The 16782-nt window shown below is 34.9% G+C and overlaps 1 protein-coding gene across 3 annotated transcripts in view; it reads right to left on the minus strand.

Moving 5' to 3' along the window:
• Window positions 1–4675: 4675 nt before the first annotated feature.
• The window catches only part of FSTL5 (follistatin like 5), an 838888-nt gene continuing 826781 nt past the window's right edge, over window positions 4676–16782 (minus strand). For all 3 annotated transcript variants that reach the window (XM_030916851.1, XM_030916843.1, XM_030916838.1), the window contains one exon: window positions 4676–7219. In XM_030916851.1, the coding sequence (XP_030772711.1) occupies window positions 6517–7219 (703 nt within the window). In that variant the 3' untranslated portion in view covers window positions 4676–6516. The remainder of the gene's footprint in view (window positions 7220–16782) is intronic.

Below are 16782 nucleotides of genomic sequence, written 5' to 3' on the forward strand. Positions count from 1 at the left end.
AATACTAATGGGATATGTTTAAATATTAAAACTTCATCCTCCAATGTCCCTAGATGTATTTTCACTTTTGTATACTCAAATTAAAACACACACATACACACACACACATACACACACTCCCAGTTAGGTGTTTACTTGCTTTAAAGTGGAAAACTGCATGGCATATGGCAGATTTGCACCAAAATAGATGAATTAAAAATATTTCTATCAGCAAGCAACTTTTAAAAATGCTATAAAATTAACATGCTATGTGTTAGTAACTTATCAATATATTCACTCTTGCTCAACTTATAACAATTACCCTACAGAATAATTAATGTTTGAAGATAATGTTTATTAATAAAGATAAAATGATAAATTCTACTTTATAAGATCAAATGTTGATATTTTGGGTACTCTTTGTTAATAGTTCTGAAAGGACAGAAACTGAAGAGCAGAAGTAGTTTAAAAGCGGGTGGGGCCAGGCCCCGTGGCTCAACCCTGTAATCCCAGCACTTTGGGAGGCCCAGGCAGGTGGATCACGAGGTCAGGAGCTCGAGACTATCGTGGCTAACATGGTGAAACCCCGTCTCTACTAAAAATACAAAAGAAAGAAAGAAAGAAAAAAAAAATTAGCAGAGCGTGGTGGCATATGCCTGTAGTCCCAGCTAATCAGGAGGCTGTGTTAGGAGACTGGCATGAACCTGGGAAGCAGAGGTTGCATTGAGCCGAGATTGCGCCACCGCACTCCAGTCTGGGCGACAGAGCAAGACTCCATCTCAAAAAAAAAAAAAAAACAGCTGTATGAGCAGAGTATGTCAATATTTAACCTTTTTTTTTTTTTTTTTGAGAGAGAGTCTCACTCTGTCACAAGGCTGGAGTGCAGTGGCGTGATCTTGGCTCACTGCAACCTCCGCATTCCAGATTCAAACTATTCTCCTGCCTCAGCCTCCCGAATAGCCAGGATCACAGACTCACACCACCACGACCAGCTAATTTTTGTATTTTTAGTAGAGACCGGGTTTCACCATGTTGGGCAGGATGGTCTCGTTCTCTTGACCTTGTGATCCACTTGCCTTGGCTTCCCAAAGTGCTGGGAATACAGGCGTGAGCCACCGCGTCCTGCCATATTTAACCGTTTTTAAAGAGCTATATTTTCTCACATATCTGCTTTGATTATCATGAGATATTTTATTTGGACTTTGTAACTTTGAACAAGTTTATGGGTCCAGGTGTAAAATAACACTGTTCATTTTAGTTGAAATACAAAAAGTATCTTGAATAATGAATATTTGAATAATTATTGAATATTTGAACAACTGAGTAATTGTCCACTTAAATAATGTGGACATTTTTCCAATTGAAATATCAATATTCTTTTGATACTGAGGTGATTTTGATTCTTCTTCTAAAAAGGAGGAAAATGTGTATTTAGAGACAGTCTTTCAATACATTTACAAAATATCAAAACAGAATATGTTTAGTATTTTGGTGTGTTCTTTGTCAATTTCAGCCAAATTTGATTACAGCCTTGAAAACAAGTTCCAAAATAGAGAATTTTATTATTGGTAAACTCTAGTATAAAAGAACAACTGTTAAAACTTTCCAGTTCACCAACTGTAGCTGTAAATTACTGTAAAATAGCTGTGCAGTGTCCACTAAATACCACAGAGACAGGTTCATTTTGCCACTGAATATTACTGAAAAGCTAAGTGCTTTTCCATTTACCAACAGGACTATGCAATTTATAAAGGCAAACAAACAAAAAGCTATGCTCATATGGTGAAGATTTAGTCTCCTAGAAAGTCGGGAAAATTTACCAGGACTTAAGACAGCAGATGAGAATTTCTATGGCATGAATTTCAGAATACATTTCTGCCTCTAAAGTTTCTCAGGAGAGGTAAATGATATTAGACTGTGATTGAAAGAAAAGTAGACATAGATATTTGGTAGGTGCTTCCTTTGTTCTCTTTGCCCGTTCATAGCGAAACATGCTAAATGTAGCAAGTGAAAATAGAAGAGCCCCTTAAGAGTTCTTAAAATTGCAACATTGGGTTGTACATTTTTATTTCATTTTATTGGTTTTCATAAATAGTGAAAACATCATACAAAGATGTTTTCCTGAATATCAACATTGTTTTCATCTTTTTCTGTCTTCGGATATTTACACAATATAATAATTTGTCAGGTAGTATTAAACATATTGTTTTATCATGTAAAAATCTTGATTAGTAAAATTCAACTGAATTGATTTCGTAAAGTAAAATTCTGTGAATAACTTTTGAGTGGGAATCAGAAAGGTTCTTAGGCCCTAAATCGCAAATATTTTAAGTGCTTCAACTTTACATGGATATAATTAGACAGAAGGTAGAATGACCCCTAAAAACTACATTATTTGCTGTATATGATGACACTTCCCTGAGCATATATCCATTGCCCTATATTTCCATTTAGTTTGTCCCTTATCCAGATCTTCATTTGGTCACCCGAATTTAGTTCTCCTTCAAGGCTTTCTTATTTCTATCAACGGTGTCATATTTTAGTCTTATCATTTTTGTCCCTTTTATGATCCATATTTATTCAGTTGCTACTTCAGGTATGGTTCCTTAACAAGTCTTATTTTTTAAAATATGCTTGCAATGTAATTGTCGTGCCTTAAAGATCATAAACTCACATTTTTGCAAAAGTTACCTAAGTAATTCCATTTCCCTCAGTTTCCCTAGTCTTCAGTTAAATTTTCATTCCACCAAAAAGATCATAAATTTTAAAAATATTGTTTTCACTGTCATTTCTCGTTTTAGAAGTTCGTTATTCAGTATCTACAGAAGCAGTGAAAAATTATGGTTAGGTCTCTATTGCCTGGATTAATTCTAAGTTTTTAAACTAGTTTCAATCTTCACCTCTCTCCCTTAAAAACTGTTTACGACCTACATTCTTGTCTTACCTATATCAACAATTTTAAAAATAAATAATTTACATCTTTCAGTTTTGCTCTATGACCGCCCCACATCGTATTTCCATGCTTGCTTTCATACCTTTACTCATTCCATGCCTGTCATTGATATAATTTCATTTTTTTTTCTTTTGTCTGTTAACAATATACTCTTTGGGGCCATGCGTGGTGGCTCACGCCTGTAATCCCAGCACTTTGGGAGGCCAAGGTGGTTGCATCACGAGGTCAAGAGATTGAGACCATCCTGGCCAACATGGTGAAACCCCGCCTTAACTAAAAATTCAAAAATTAGTCGGGCATGGTGACGAGTGCCGATAATCCCAGCTACTGGGGAGGCTGAGGCAGGAGAATCACTTGAACCCAGGAGGTTGCAGTGAGCCAAGATTGCACCACTGCACTGCAGCCTGGCGACAGAACAAAAACAAACGAACAAAACAAATCTATTCTTTGGGGTTATAGCTTCTTTTTAAAAATTTATTATTTATTTATTTTTGTTTTTGAGATAGAGTCTCACTCTGTGGCCCAGGCTAGAGTGCAGTGGCGCAATCTCGGCTCACTGCAAGCTCTGCCTCCCGGGTTCCGGGTTCCAGCGATTCTCCTGCCTCAGCCTCCCAAATAGCTGGGATTACAGGCACCCACCACACTGGCAATTTTTTTTTTTCTTTTTCTTTTTCTTTTCTTTTTTTTTTTTTTTTAGCAGAGATGGGCTTTCACCATGTTGGCCAAGCTATTCTCAAACTCCTGACCTCAAGTGATCCGCCACACCCGCTCTGTTTTGCATGTTTTTGTTTTGTTTTGTTTTGAGACAGAGCTTCACTCTGTCGCCCAGGCTGGAGTGCAGTGGCGCGATCTCAGCTCACTGCAAGCTCCGCCTCCCGAGTACACGCCATTCTCCTGCCTCGGCCTCCGGAGTAGCTGGGACTACAGCCGTGTGCCACCACGCCTGCCTAATTTTTTTTTGTATTTTTAGTAGAGAAGGGGTTTCACCGTGTTAGCCAGGATGGTCTCGTTCTCCTGACCTCATGATCCACCCGCTTCGGCCTCCCAAAGTGCTGGGATTACAAGGTGTGAGCCACCGCGCCCAGCCTATAGCTTATTTTTAAAGCAGTTTACTCATCATTTTATCCTAGTTTTTCTTCACTTTCACTTTTTATACACACCCACATTATTGCTAATATGAGTATTTACAGTACACTTCAATCAGGGTATGCATAGGATCATACTGATTCCCTGTATGCTATTTCTTACTCAACCTTTTACCTTGTCTTTGAAGAAATATCAACTTCAGATATAATTGTAACATATGTATTCATCTGATTTTTTTAAAGCTCACAAATATCAGTATTTTAGCAATCAGAATGTTTTTAAAAAGTGACTCAGTATTTGTGTGATTAATGCTGTAAGGTCATGGAAAGGAAAGCCTACTCTTTTGAGTATAATTTTGATATTCCAGTCCAATATTTTCATTGAATACACAAGAAAAGAAGATATTCTATAAAAAGAGACATCATGTAAAGAATATATGCCTTGCTGCAAATATTGAATAATCAAGGGATATCCAATTTAGATTTTATATAAAAAGACAAACTAACTTCTCTTTCCTTGATTGATCTCAGTTTACTTTACCTTCACCTGATTTCATCACTTTCAGAATAATGCAGAGCACCACACTATATCTGAAGCATTGAGAGGAATTTTTAAAAAATGGTATGCATATTAAATCATTGACTGAACGCTTAAGGGTTAAAATGTAAGAGGTTTATTCTCCTTTTATCAAGCAATGTCTACAGACAGAGCATCCACATGGTGTAAGTTACAAAAGAAGGATGTATGCAAAAGACTTACATGAAATCATTAAGTCACAGACACTTTATATGGTTCATGTTCACAAGGAAGAAAATTACTAAAAAGTAAAGCAGATTCAATAAGTAGAAACATAAGCTGATTTTTGTGGTTTATTAAATCCACCTCGCATAATGTTTCTGCTAAGAAGAAATCTACTGTATCACACAGCTCAGGATGCTATATACACGTAAGATATTACACACTATAAAATTTCAGGTTTCTAAGCAGTTTTACAGAATTTAAACTTGAGTAAAATTTGTATATTTAAAAAAGATCTTATTGGATTACCTTAAGTAAGTGTAGGTCATTTCAACAGCCCATTAACATTTTTTGCAACAATAAAAACAAAAATAAGTACAAAGATTTTCAAAACATGTAAGCTATTACTTTAAGCCTGGATAATTATCTGCTTATTTTAATAAACCAGCTCTCTAGTTTTAATCTACTTCTGCTGGCCTTCTCATTTCCTCTTAAAACAAAAGAGAAGCAACATTTTTTACTTCTCTACAGTGTCTCAAGTAGGAGGATTAGTTAGGTTTCAAACTACAGCACATAGTGAGAAGGTGCTTCTGGGATTACATAAGAGATGAATAAAATAAACCATTTGGGGAAATTATTTTGAATAAAGGTTTTTGATACATTATATTTAAATAGCAAAAACAATGGAGAACTACCTCTTTAATTACCATTGTGGTGCTACCCCTTTATTCCCAACTTACATTACTAATTCTTCTAAGCCACTAATACCTCATCAATTCTCTTGCCAGTTTTCTTTTCCTAGGTGTTAATTTCCCTATATATGGTTTACTTTAGCAGACAAAAGTAATGTTTCCTTTTTTACAACCGAAAGTTCCTGATGATGAACCATTGGACTATATGAAAAGAAACAATCTATTAATAAATAATCTGTTCTGCTAGTAATAAACATCTGTAGGCAGTTGACATCCCAGACAAACTTGCATTAAAAATATAATGCGCTCTAGTGATTGAAAGCAAAATGAGTAGATAGATTGCAAATATTTTGACTGTAATTATTTTCCTCCCTTCCTTCCCACTTTCTATAGCATGCTGCAGATTATACAGTAAATGTCAACTAGAGGTTGACACCTGTGTACAAGCTAAGGCCAACTTACGCCTTCAATTGATAGTTCACTGAGGGTTAAACAAAAGACTGAAGGCAGGTTTTGGCGCAAGAGATGTTTTTTAACAACAAGAGATTTATAGTTATGAGGGCATTTAGTATGCAGGTTTTAGTCTTCCTTTTCCTCCTATGACATTCTCTTCAAGGCACAAAATATTATAAACAGTGGTCAGGACCAAATATTTTGAATTAAGAATTTTAAGGTTCCACAACACCTTTTATTTCTTGTTTAATCATACCAAAAGGACAGAGAAAAAAATAAACTACCCTCAAAATGAAATAATGCTTACGTCATCTGAAATTCCCTGCAGTTTAGTTTTTTAAATGATTTAAATCCTACTTTATTGTTTAAAGCATAATTTACACATTTGATTCTTGTGACTGATGTGATTTCTCATTCAATAGTGTGCTAAGTATTTCTAATTAACCACTATTCTTAATTGTGTATGTCTTAGTCAAAAACAACTTATTTTATTTGGGCCAAGTAAATTTTGTCTGACTAGGATATAAACTTGGAAAGTTAAGTTGTAAATTTAAACAATGGATTAAGTGCAATGTATTGTAAAATGCTTCATCCAATAATTGTATCATAGGGTTTTTAGGCATCTCCAACCCAAATGACTGTATTTCCTTTCTCAACTTCAGTGATCTCACAGTTTAATTTATTGAGTCGTCCATCTAGGATAAAGAGAGAGTCCTTGGAAGGTGTCATCAGGTATTGACCAAACAAGCCACTGTCCTGGATTTGCCTGTTTTTCTGGTTCCAAGGCCATTCTTCTGCCTTGAGTGGTTCCTTGAGACTCTTTATCATCTTGACCTTCCCAGAAGAGAGCTCCACAAAGAGCACATCAGTTTGTGTGCTTGAACTACCGTAGATGTTATATTGGTGGGCTTCAGTAAAGGATGGTTGAAATGCCAGATCAGATATGTGCAGATTTGTGTGAATATCAAAAGCCTCCTGTATTTCTCCTCTGATGGTAATGTACTGAACCCTTACAAGACCTTTCACATCATTAATGCTGACAAGGTAGTGGCCATCTGGAGAAACATATGGAGTGCCTGTCACATCACTATTGAACCCAATCACTGAGTCAGTTACACCGTCTACCATGACCTGTGGGGAAACTGCTCCGGTGCTGTCAGGTTTGCAGCCAATGAAGTAGTAGCCTCCCAAGTGTGTATATGCCAATGACTGAGGAACGCACTTATAGTCCTTCAAGTTAATTGTCTTGATGTATGACATGGTTTCAAGATCCATTTTTTGTAATGCAGCTTCATCTTTATGAAGAACAAATCCAAACCTGAAAAAAATGAAAATCGGAGTTAGACTGGAAACAATGGAGGTTTTAGCCATAGATACAGGTGGAAAGGTCCATCACAAGCCCAGGCTCTAATTGTCAGGCAAGGCAGCAATTTGTGTTACACTTGTGCTAGAATTAATCTGTAGATTGTGCCACTCTCCTTCTTTCTCTAGGTCATTCTTTTGTTACATCCAAATCATCATAACTCATGCTGTAGAAAGAAAAATAATTAAAAACAATAAATCTAGTTAATTGCAGCAACAAATTTTGCTTTTAACATGGAGGGAAAGAAGAAGTATACATTATTCTGTATGTCTCTAAACCATCTGATATTAAATAAGCTTGGTTAACTATTGCCAGATCTAGCAAGAGTAAAAGACTTGTACATATATTGGTATCACTCATTTCACTTACTTCTTATATTGTTTTTTGACCATTAAATAAATCTGACACTCATCATTATTTAGATAAACTTAAGTATAACATTTTTCAACCTTTCCATATTTATATTGTGATTTTTAATGATATGCCTGCATTTTATTTGTTATCCTATATTGAATAAAGAACTTTATTTTTATATTAAAGCCAATTAAACAATTTTTGTTTGTTTGTTTTGTTGATCTTAAATTTGTTCAGAACTTTTCAAAGCATATTTGCTAAATATTGCTTGAGAATTATCAGAGATACCTGTGGCAAACATAAATATATTTTTAAACTCACCTAGAACACAAGCAACTTTCTAGCAAAGATAAGTTAAACAAGATACAATGAGATAGAAACTATTAAATAAAATTATATCCAAAGTAGATATTGGCCAGCAGAATTGTAAAGGACTTTTATTTATGTTTGCATTAATAATATTGATTGTCACCTCCTAATAGTTCTAAAAGCTCATAAAAAAGAGAAATATTTTTCCATTCACTGTGTTCATAAGTAATATAATGAAATTATCTTATTATAAGTATTAAGATAAAGCAAAACAAAAACTCTGAAGGGAGCCAATTATGTTACCATCACCTGTGTAATTATCTTTATGCTAATTATCACACAGTTTTATTTATGTAAAAAAATGACCATTTCCACACATAGTACAAAATATGGTGCAATCAGAGTAATATCTCTTTAGAATTTCAAATGTAAGCCTTTAGCAAGCTCAAAAATATAGATAAACATATATTAAATATCATAGAAAAATAAAATAAATATTCTCAAAATCAGTCCTGCTTTGCAATTGCAAAAGAAAGGGAGTTCCTAAGCACAGATGTTTTATGAAAATAGACATAAAATTGTAATTGCTTCCATTCTTCTTACATTAAATATAGTTGACAAACCATTTTATAATTTTAGCTATATTTAAAATTTATGAGGAGACTATTTGCTATCATTAGAGAGAGTACAAATTCTTTTATGTGAAAGAAAATTCGCAATGTATAGCTACTCCTTTATAAAGCTTTCATAAATATTTGTTAAACAACTACTACATGCAAGACACTGGGAATATATTGCAGATCAACATAACTCTCCCCGTCTCCAATGAGTCTAGACATTTTGAGTGATAAAAAAGTGAAACAGGGCTAGTGAATAAAGCTTGATTATAGCATTCTGCTATACTATTACCTAATTTCATAACTATTTCTTGTTTCTTGTATTCGAAATGGCATAAAGCAATATACTTGAAAATATTATTTTGAGTGTATCTCTGAATGATGTCCACCACTTGTAGCTTGTTTGCTAACTCTTTATCTTTTTCTGTATCGTTAATAAATGTGTTTGTGTACTTTCTGTAAACCCAGCTCATATCATACCCATTCAGGATAAATTTTCAGTCTTGATTATGATGGTATGAAGAAACATTCATACTGTTGATAACTATTTATACATATTTTCATTAAAATATTAATGCCTGGTGTATAAACATAGTGTAGTTTTAAAATCCTATCTGAGTAATAAGGGATTAAAAAGCTTCAAACTGTCAACTGAGTCCCATATTTTTGTGTCTCTGCATCAAAAAATCATAAACATCATAAGTATCACTATGTAATCTCAGATTTGTCTGAAAAAATAATTAACTCCATTTACTATAAACAAAAATATATTTTTCTATTAATGGACAACCATTAAGGATGTATAGGTATGTAAATGTATTCTTTGCAAAATTATGAATTATGTTGAAAAATATCTTTCTGTTATAAATTGTACATGAGCTCAGAGGAAAAGCAGTACTAGGCTCACTGAACAAAAGCAATGAGCCAATCAAGCTTTGACATTTCAGCTCTCCTCTTAACCTTGAGTCTTCTAGTCCCTTTGGGCTAAATTTTCGAATGCTAATGAGGAAGAACGAGATAAGCTCTCTTTACTCCTGAACAATTTTAACTTTGATACTACCGAATGTACTCAAGTTTTCTGTGATACAATCTAGCTACTTTTGGAAGTAATTAAAAATTTTAAAAAATGGTCCAGTTAAAAATGCAGAAGATCCGTGTGGGGTGATAAAATTACATCTATTTTGGCATATGCATTGTAGGCTCCTTTAGGACTGGAGATGTAGCTGCATAAGCAGATGCATGAGAACGCCTGCAATTTTTCACCACTGATTTATTGGTTAGGAAGTGATGTCTCTAATTCAAAATTTCCCCTAGTACAGATTGATATTCAGAAGTCTCCCACTGTTCATTAGTCTCTGATTAATATTTACGAGGCTCTCAACTTTCATGCCTGCTTAGTATAATAAAATCCTGCACAGTATTAGGCCTAACATAGTTTGTCTAGTATTTGTCAGAATGTGTACAGAAAGTTGCAGACTGAGAAATAAGAGAGTTAAAATTGACTCTCAAAATTACTGCTTTTTCTAAGAAATTAATGCCAGTAGAAAAGTGTGGGCTCTCAGCATAGCATTGTATGGATTGTCAAATTTAGTGAAAAGAGTTATAGTAATTTTTTCTTTCCAAATCATTTTCTCTTTCTGAATGTCTAATCAATGTAGTTTATTACAAAGTTCATAAAAAGGCTCAACTTTAATTACTGCTTTTATGATTTAAGCTAAGATCCTGAAATGATTCATATGAAGAGACTTGTTTTGGATGAAGTAGGGGCTTTCATTCCAAGCTAACTTATTTTTATGATCCAGATTTTCAAAAGAATAGACCTTGCGTAAATGTGACCTTATATAAAGTCCTTGATTTCCACGAGTTCCAATTTCCTCATCAACAGGAAGAGGATAAAAGTACTACCTTGCTCTGAGGATGACAGTAAATGCATGTATATTACCAGGCATGCAGTAGATTCTCAGTAAATAGAAATTGCCAGTCCTTTACACCTTGAGTAGCATTTTTTTCCAATTATTAATCACATAAAACTTTTTCTGTGGGACAACAGATTATTATACCCCAAGGATGAGAAAAACAACACAAACTTATTATCAATTTTTCTGTGCAGATAATATTCTCACAATGTTAAAAATAGTGTTACTCAAGTGTGGCTATAATTTTCCATTCGTGTATATTAGAGAGATCACATTGACAATAAAAATACATGTTTTTATTCTTTCTCTCACTTGTACCAACAGTGTCTATCTCTAGTCCACATATTGGCTTATCACCAAGTATCTCACATTGTTAAAAATAAAGACAGCCTAGCTCACTCTACCTCCACCTTCATTAGCGGCACTGCTTCAGTACTTACTGAGAACATGGAGCAGTAGGCTATGGCGTGCTAGGTGAACCTGAGCTGGGCACAGATGATGGGATTTGAAATACATCCTTGGCTTACCCAAGAATTTTTGCTAAAAGTCACAGAAAACATTCTGGCTTACTTTAGGACCTGGATATCAAAGGATATGGAGAGCTGCAGTTAGCGTTTATGTCACGGCAATTCAGGAGACTTGTGAGGGAAGTTATTTGGCAGAGGAAGAGAACAGTATTTAGGGATCCATGGTTGAAAACCACAAAGCCTGATAGAGTCAGTGCTTGAAGGTCTCCACATCCTCAAAAGCCAGGCAGCAATTCTTGCAATTGAGTAATGAATGGTTTCCCAAGTCCTTGACTCAGTCCCTGGTCACACAGTCTCATAAAACAGTATTCCCCAGGCATTGTCACCGGACCACTTGCATGTTACAAGGCTCCTATCCTCTTTTCAAATTAGTCACCTGAGATGCTACTGAAGAAATCTCATGATTGCAAGCAATTCCGTGTGTAAATTCATCATGGTCACCACCAAGAGCAATGTCCTCATATGGTCTCAGATACATTAAAGCTCATAAGTCAAGAACACTGTAAGATTTGCAGAATGACAAGTATTCTGTCTCCTGGCTTAACATAGCACTGGCTGTCTCCAGAGTCCTTGGAACTTCTCATCTCAACAGTTCTTAGTACTGACTTTCAATGTTTAACCACTGAGGCTCAGTCTCCACACAAATAGCTGGGAAAGGACCAAATGCTTCTTCTCCATTCCTACATGATCTTCTTCCTCAAACCTCATCATCTACAGCACCTCAGATTTCAAAACAAGCCTTCGCATGTACATTAATTGTTGCAAATGAAAAGTAGTGAGTGGTGATTGGGTGTATTTGAGGAATGGGTTAGCCAGACACTTTAGCCTGTTATAAAAACCAACTGCGCTGCAATTCACATCTAAAACAAAAGCATTTTGAAAGTTGTTCCAATGTCCCAATTATTAAAGTCATATTCTTTGGGAAAAAAAAAAAGTTCCAGAACCACAGAATTTGAACAGCTATAAGAATTTGTATTACAAGAATTCTACTTGTGAAGGCTTAAATTCAAAACATATGATTAAGTGGTTAGTGTTTTATAAATAAGTGTGGGTAGGATTATTAATATCTAGCTTTTCTTTTTTTTCTAATTGGATTATAAATGTTATATTTCTAACTGAAAGGTAAGAAATGCTGAACATATAAGATACTGTTATCATAATTCTTCCCCTACACATAAATAATAAGTAAACCCGCTCACAATATGCTGTTTCAATGACATCTTCCATTATGTTATAACTGACACAGTTTTTTCATGGACATAAACCATAAATTCGACATGAGCTATCATTCATTTGTTTATGAATAAATGAACATAAAGGAATTTATATTTAGTTTTTCATATTATCCCACACCAACCCTTGTAAGAAAAGATGGAATGCCCTTCCTACTCAAGTACCAGAGGATTTAGTTTTTATCTGAACATCATCACATAAATAGTTCAGTAAAACATACCTGTTTATAAAGCATGGTCACATTCATGTTTGTGAGAGGGGAAGCAGAGAGAACTAGAACCGCCACATTTAGTAAAGATTTATTACAAGAGCAAGGATAGTTTCTGAATGGTCTTAATGCTTAGATGTGTTTGAGAAATGATAGCACTTTGAAGTTTTCTGTTTCCAAAGCAGAGGTTGAAGAAGCTAAAATAAACCACAGGCTATTCTCCCATGTGAATAAGTACATTATAGAAATTCTACATTAAATGTTTTAGCTATATTACTTCTTTCCTACATTCCACTTTTAGATTTTTTTCCTTAAAAAAGTAGAATGTGCTTCTGAATATGGAAGTCCTTATTTTCTTTCAGTGTTCTGTTTATTCTGATACATAGGGAGTCTAATTGTACTTGGCAAAATCAAAACTTAAATACATAATTTAATTATAGTATATTCAAAGTGTCCAATTGCTTAACTGGATTAGTATTGCAGTATAAAGGTCTATCACTTTTAGTGAGTAATTGGGACATATGGCAAAATCAGATTTTTAAATTTAAATTTTTATTTACTTATTTTTTTTTGAGACAAAGTTTCACTCTGTTGCCCAGGCTGGAGTGCAGTGGCCTGATCTTAGGTAACTGCAGCCTCTGACTCCTGGGCTCAAGGGAATCCCTGCCTCAGACTCCTGAGTAGCTGGGACTATAGGCATATACCAGCACGCCTTGCTAATTTTCATATTTTTTGTAGAGATGGATCTTGCTGTGTTGCCAAGGCTAGCCTTGAACTCCTGGATTCAAAGGATCCTCCCACTTTGGCCTCCCAGTGTGCTGAGATTATAGAAATCAACCACTATGCCCAGCTAAAATCTATATACATCATATATATTGTAGATTGTATTTCAAATATTAAAGCCCTCTAACTCTTTTTGAGGAGATTAAGAGCTTAGGATACAAAACTGACAACTATGTCTTAAGGTGGCATTTTATAAAACTGGTTGTTCTTCCTAATTTGGGATTGAAAAAATAATCTGAAAAGAGTAGTTTCCCTAAAGTCACTCATTTTTCTGATTAATGTGTGTTTTATGCAGGAGTTGATAAATGGGTCAGAGGTGGCATAGAAGAAACAGAGTAAGCAATTAGAAGATAAGAAAATGTTTATAAAGTACAGAAGTAGAAATAGAAAAGTAAGATGAAACAAAGGCAAAAGCAAGGCCAGGAGCAGTGGCTCACACTTTTAATCCCAGCACATTGGGATGCTAAGGTGGATGGATCACTTGAGGCCAGGCATTCAAGACCAGCCTGGCCAACATGTGAAAACCTGTCTCTGCTAAAAATACAAAAATTAGCCAGATTCGGTGGCGTGCACCTGTAGTCTCAGCTGCTTGGGAGGCTGCGTTGGGAGAATCACTTGAACCCAGGGAGGCAGAAGTTGCAGTGAGCCAAGATGAAGCCCCCACACTCCAGCCTGGGCAAGAGAGTGAGAATCTGTCTCAAAAAGAGAAACAATCTATTAATTAATCAAAAAATATTACCAACGCATTCATTTTATACATGTAAGACAGAAATAGTAACTTAAAAAAAAAGTTTTATGAAGAAACAGGTTTTGCATGAGTTGGATTCTAGATACCATATGACCAAATTCAATAATTATTCACAATCTACTACGTGTATACACTGCGTAAAACACTATGAAGGAAATAGAGAGAAAATAAATGGTCTCTATCCTTAAGGTAAACTACTGTCAAGCAGAAGGGTGCTTATGTTCCTATTGTTCCTATGCCCTGACTTTCAAAGAGTGTTTCCGGAACCTCTTCAAAGATGGGAGAAGGGATGGATGTAGCTACATCCCGGCTTCAGCTACTAAATTACATTTTTGTTAGTGTTAGGCTTTCATTTGAAGAGAGAGTTTATATTGGTCTAGATCCCAGAAGGAAAGGGCAAATTCTAATTGGAATAAATCAAGAAGGGCACAATAAAGTGACTATTTGCAGAGAAGTGTCAACTGACCACAAAGGATAATGCAGTAATATGAGGAGAGTAACAATGAAGCTGTTACCGCCTGCTGGTCCTGGAAGAAAGGAGCTATTTGCAAATGTATGCTTCTTGAGGATCTGTGAACTCTGATCAGAGGAAACCACCGCTCTCCTACAAATGAACAGACAAGGAGCCGATGGTGGGGGCTAGTACTCTGGTCCCACTCCTTGCAATCTCCAGTCAGGCCTCATTTTCCAAACTAACCAGAAACCATATTAGCTAGCCTTTCAGGATGGAGGGCAAGGTACAGAGGAGTGGAAAATGTACCTGGGGATGGAAATGCAAAACAACAGGCAACGAGTTCCTTAGCTAAAGACTGTGAAAAACTCAAGTCCAGTGAATGTATAGAGCTACATGGAGTTAGGATCCTGACATGTATATTTAATTTCTAATAGGGCTCATTTGACAGCTGATACAGAAAAATTGTATCAACTTTGCAAGTGGGGAACATAAATTGTTTTAACTTTTGTTTTTACCTGAAATGAATATTTAGGTAACATTTTCTTACTTCTGATAAAGTTTTAGAAAATGCTTCATAACATTTAATTATAGGTAAAATACACGTTTTTTTTTTTTGTTTGTTTGTTCTGTTTTTTTTCTTGAGGCAGAGTCCCACTCTGTCGCCCAGGCTGGCATGCAGTGGTGCAATCTCGGCTCACTGCAACCTCCACCTTCTGGGTTCAAGTGATTCTCCTGCCTCAGCATCCCAAGTAGCTGGGACCACAGGCACGTGCCACCACGTCTGGCTAATTTTTTGTGTTTTTAGTAGAGACGGGGTTTCACCGTGTTAGCCAGGATGGTCTAGATCCCCTGACCTTGTGACCTGCCCGCCTCAGCCTCCCAAAGTGCAGGGATTACAGGCGTGAGCCACCGTGCCTGGCCAATACACATAATTTTAATAACCATGTAGTAAAGGTTACACACATGATCAATACTAGTTAATGTATTATTATTTTCCAATTACCCTTTACAATTTCTTCAGACACATTAAAACTGCATAAGTAATTATTGCTTACCAGACTATGTAATATACATAAAATAGACTGTAATATATGTTTAGAAATTTATCTAGATTTGCTTTTTTTAAAAAAGTTTATATTTTGGTTTGCATGTTTTGGGGTATGTGCAAATTAGGGAAAATAAAGTCAAAGTTGTGTTTTGCTTTTACGGTCTTCAAATTATCTCTAAATAAACATTTGGAAGCATTTTAGCCTTTGACTCCTCTGTTTTCCTTGAGCTACTCAATTAATGGTTGGATTTATTTATTACTGATTTAAGAAGAAATAGCCTTTTTGTAGATACCAAATTTTAAATCAAAGACAAGAGATAAATCCTGAAGGGATTTAAATAGCAAACAAATTCTAGAAGCAAGTATTCTGAAAATCTGAAAGTGAACAAATTCTCTAGGTCAAGGCCTATTATCAAAATTATATTTCAGAACTAAAAATACAATACTAACCAATATAACAAAAAAAGATGAAAGTTTTTAGCAGATTAGAAATTGCAAACAGAGGGAAAAAGATGATATAATAGAATATATGTAACACTAGAAAATTAACTGTAAACCTACTGTTAACATAGAATAATTGGAAATGTCAAGGACACAAAATAATATTCATAAATTAATATATTTTATACATACTAACAAAAACTAATCAAGAGAGAGAATGGGAAAAATGACTGATTAATATTAGCAATTAAAAAGGTAAAATATCTGTGAACACGCAGAAGCAGAAATAAATTTTTCTTTATATTGCAATTAAAAATGACTGAAATAAGTAGAAATCTATCATATTCCTTTAAAATATGTTAAAACTCAATCTATAAATTTAATATACTCTTTCAAAATATTAACATTTTACAATTAGATTGACTAATTCTAAAATCTAAAATTAAAATACTAATGTTGTTTAACTTGGTAAACTGACCATAAAATTCATGGAAACCCTACCAAAAAGACAGCCAATAGGTTTTGAGAAAAAAAAAAATTGTAGGAGATTTTTTCTCCTGCATATTTATATATATTATACAGGTTCTAGAAGGAAATCAGTGAATAATTTATTTATTAAGAAAGAGAAAGACCAATGAAATAAATAGAATGTTCAGAAATATACTACATGTATATGGGCTGCAAGTACAAAGTAATGGACTATTCAATAAAATCAGGACAAATACAAAGCTATCCTCAAGAGAGAGACAAACAGTTGAAGTAATACCTTAAATACTAGGTGGTTATAATAATCTCCAATTAATCCTACCTACCAGTATCAATGCCCTTGGGTAGTCCTCTCCCACACTGACCCTAGACTTGGCCATGTGACTTGTTTATG

The sequence above is a fragment of the Rhinopithecus roxellana genome, chromosome 2 (assembly GCF_007565055.1).
Source record: "Rhinopithecus roxellana isolate Shanxi Qingling chromosome 2, ASM756505v1, whole genome shotgun sequence".
Classification (NCBI taxonomy): Eukaryota; Metazoa; Chordata; class Mammalia; order Primates; family Cercopithecidae; genus Rhinopithecus; species Rhinopithecus roxellana.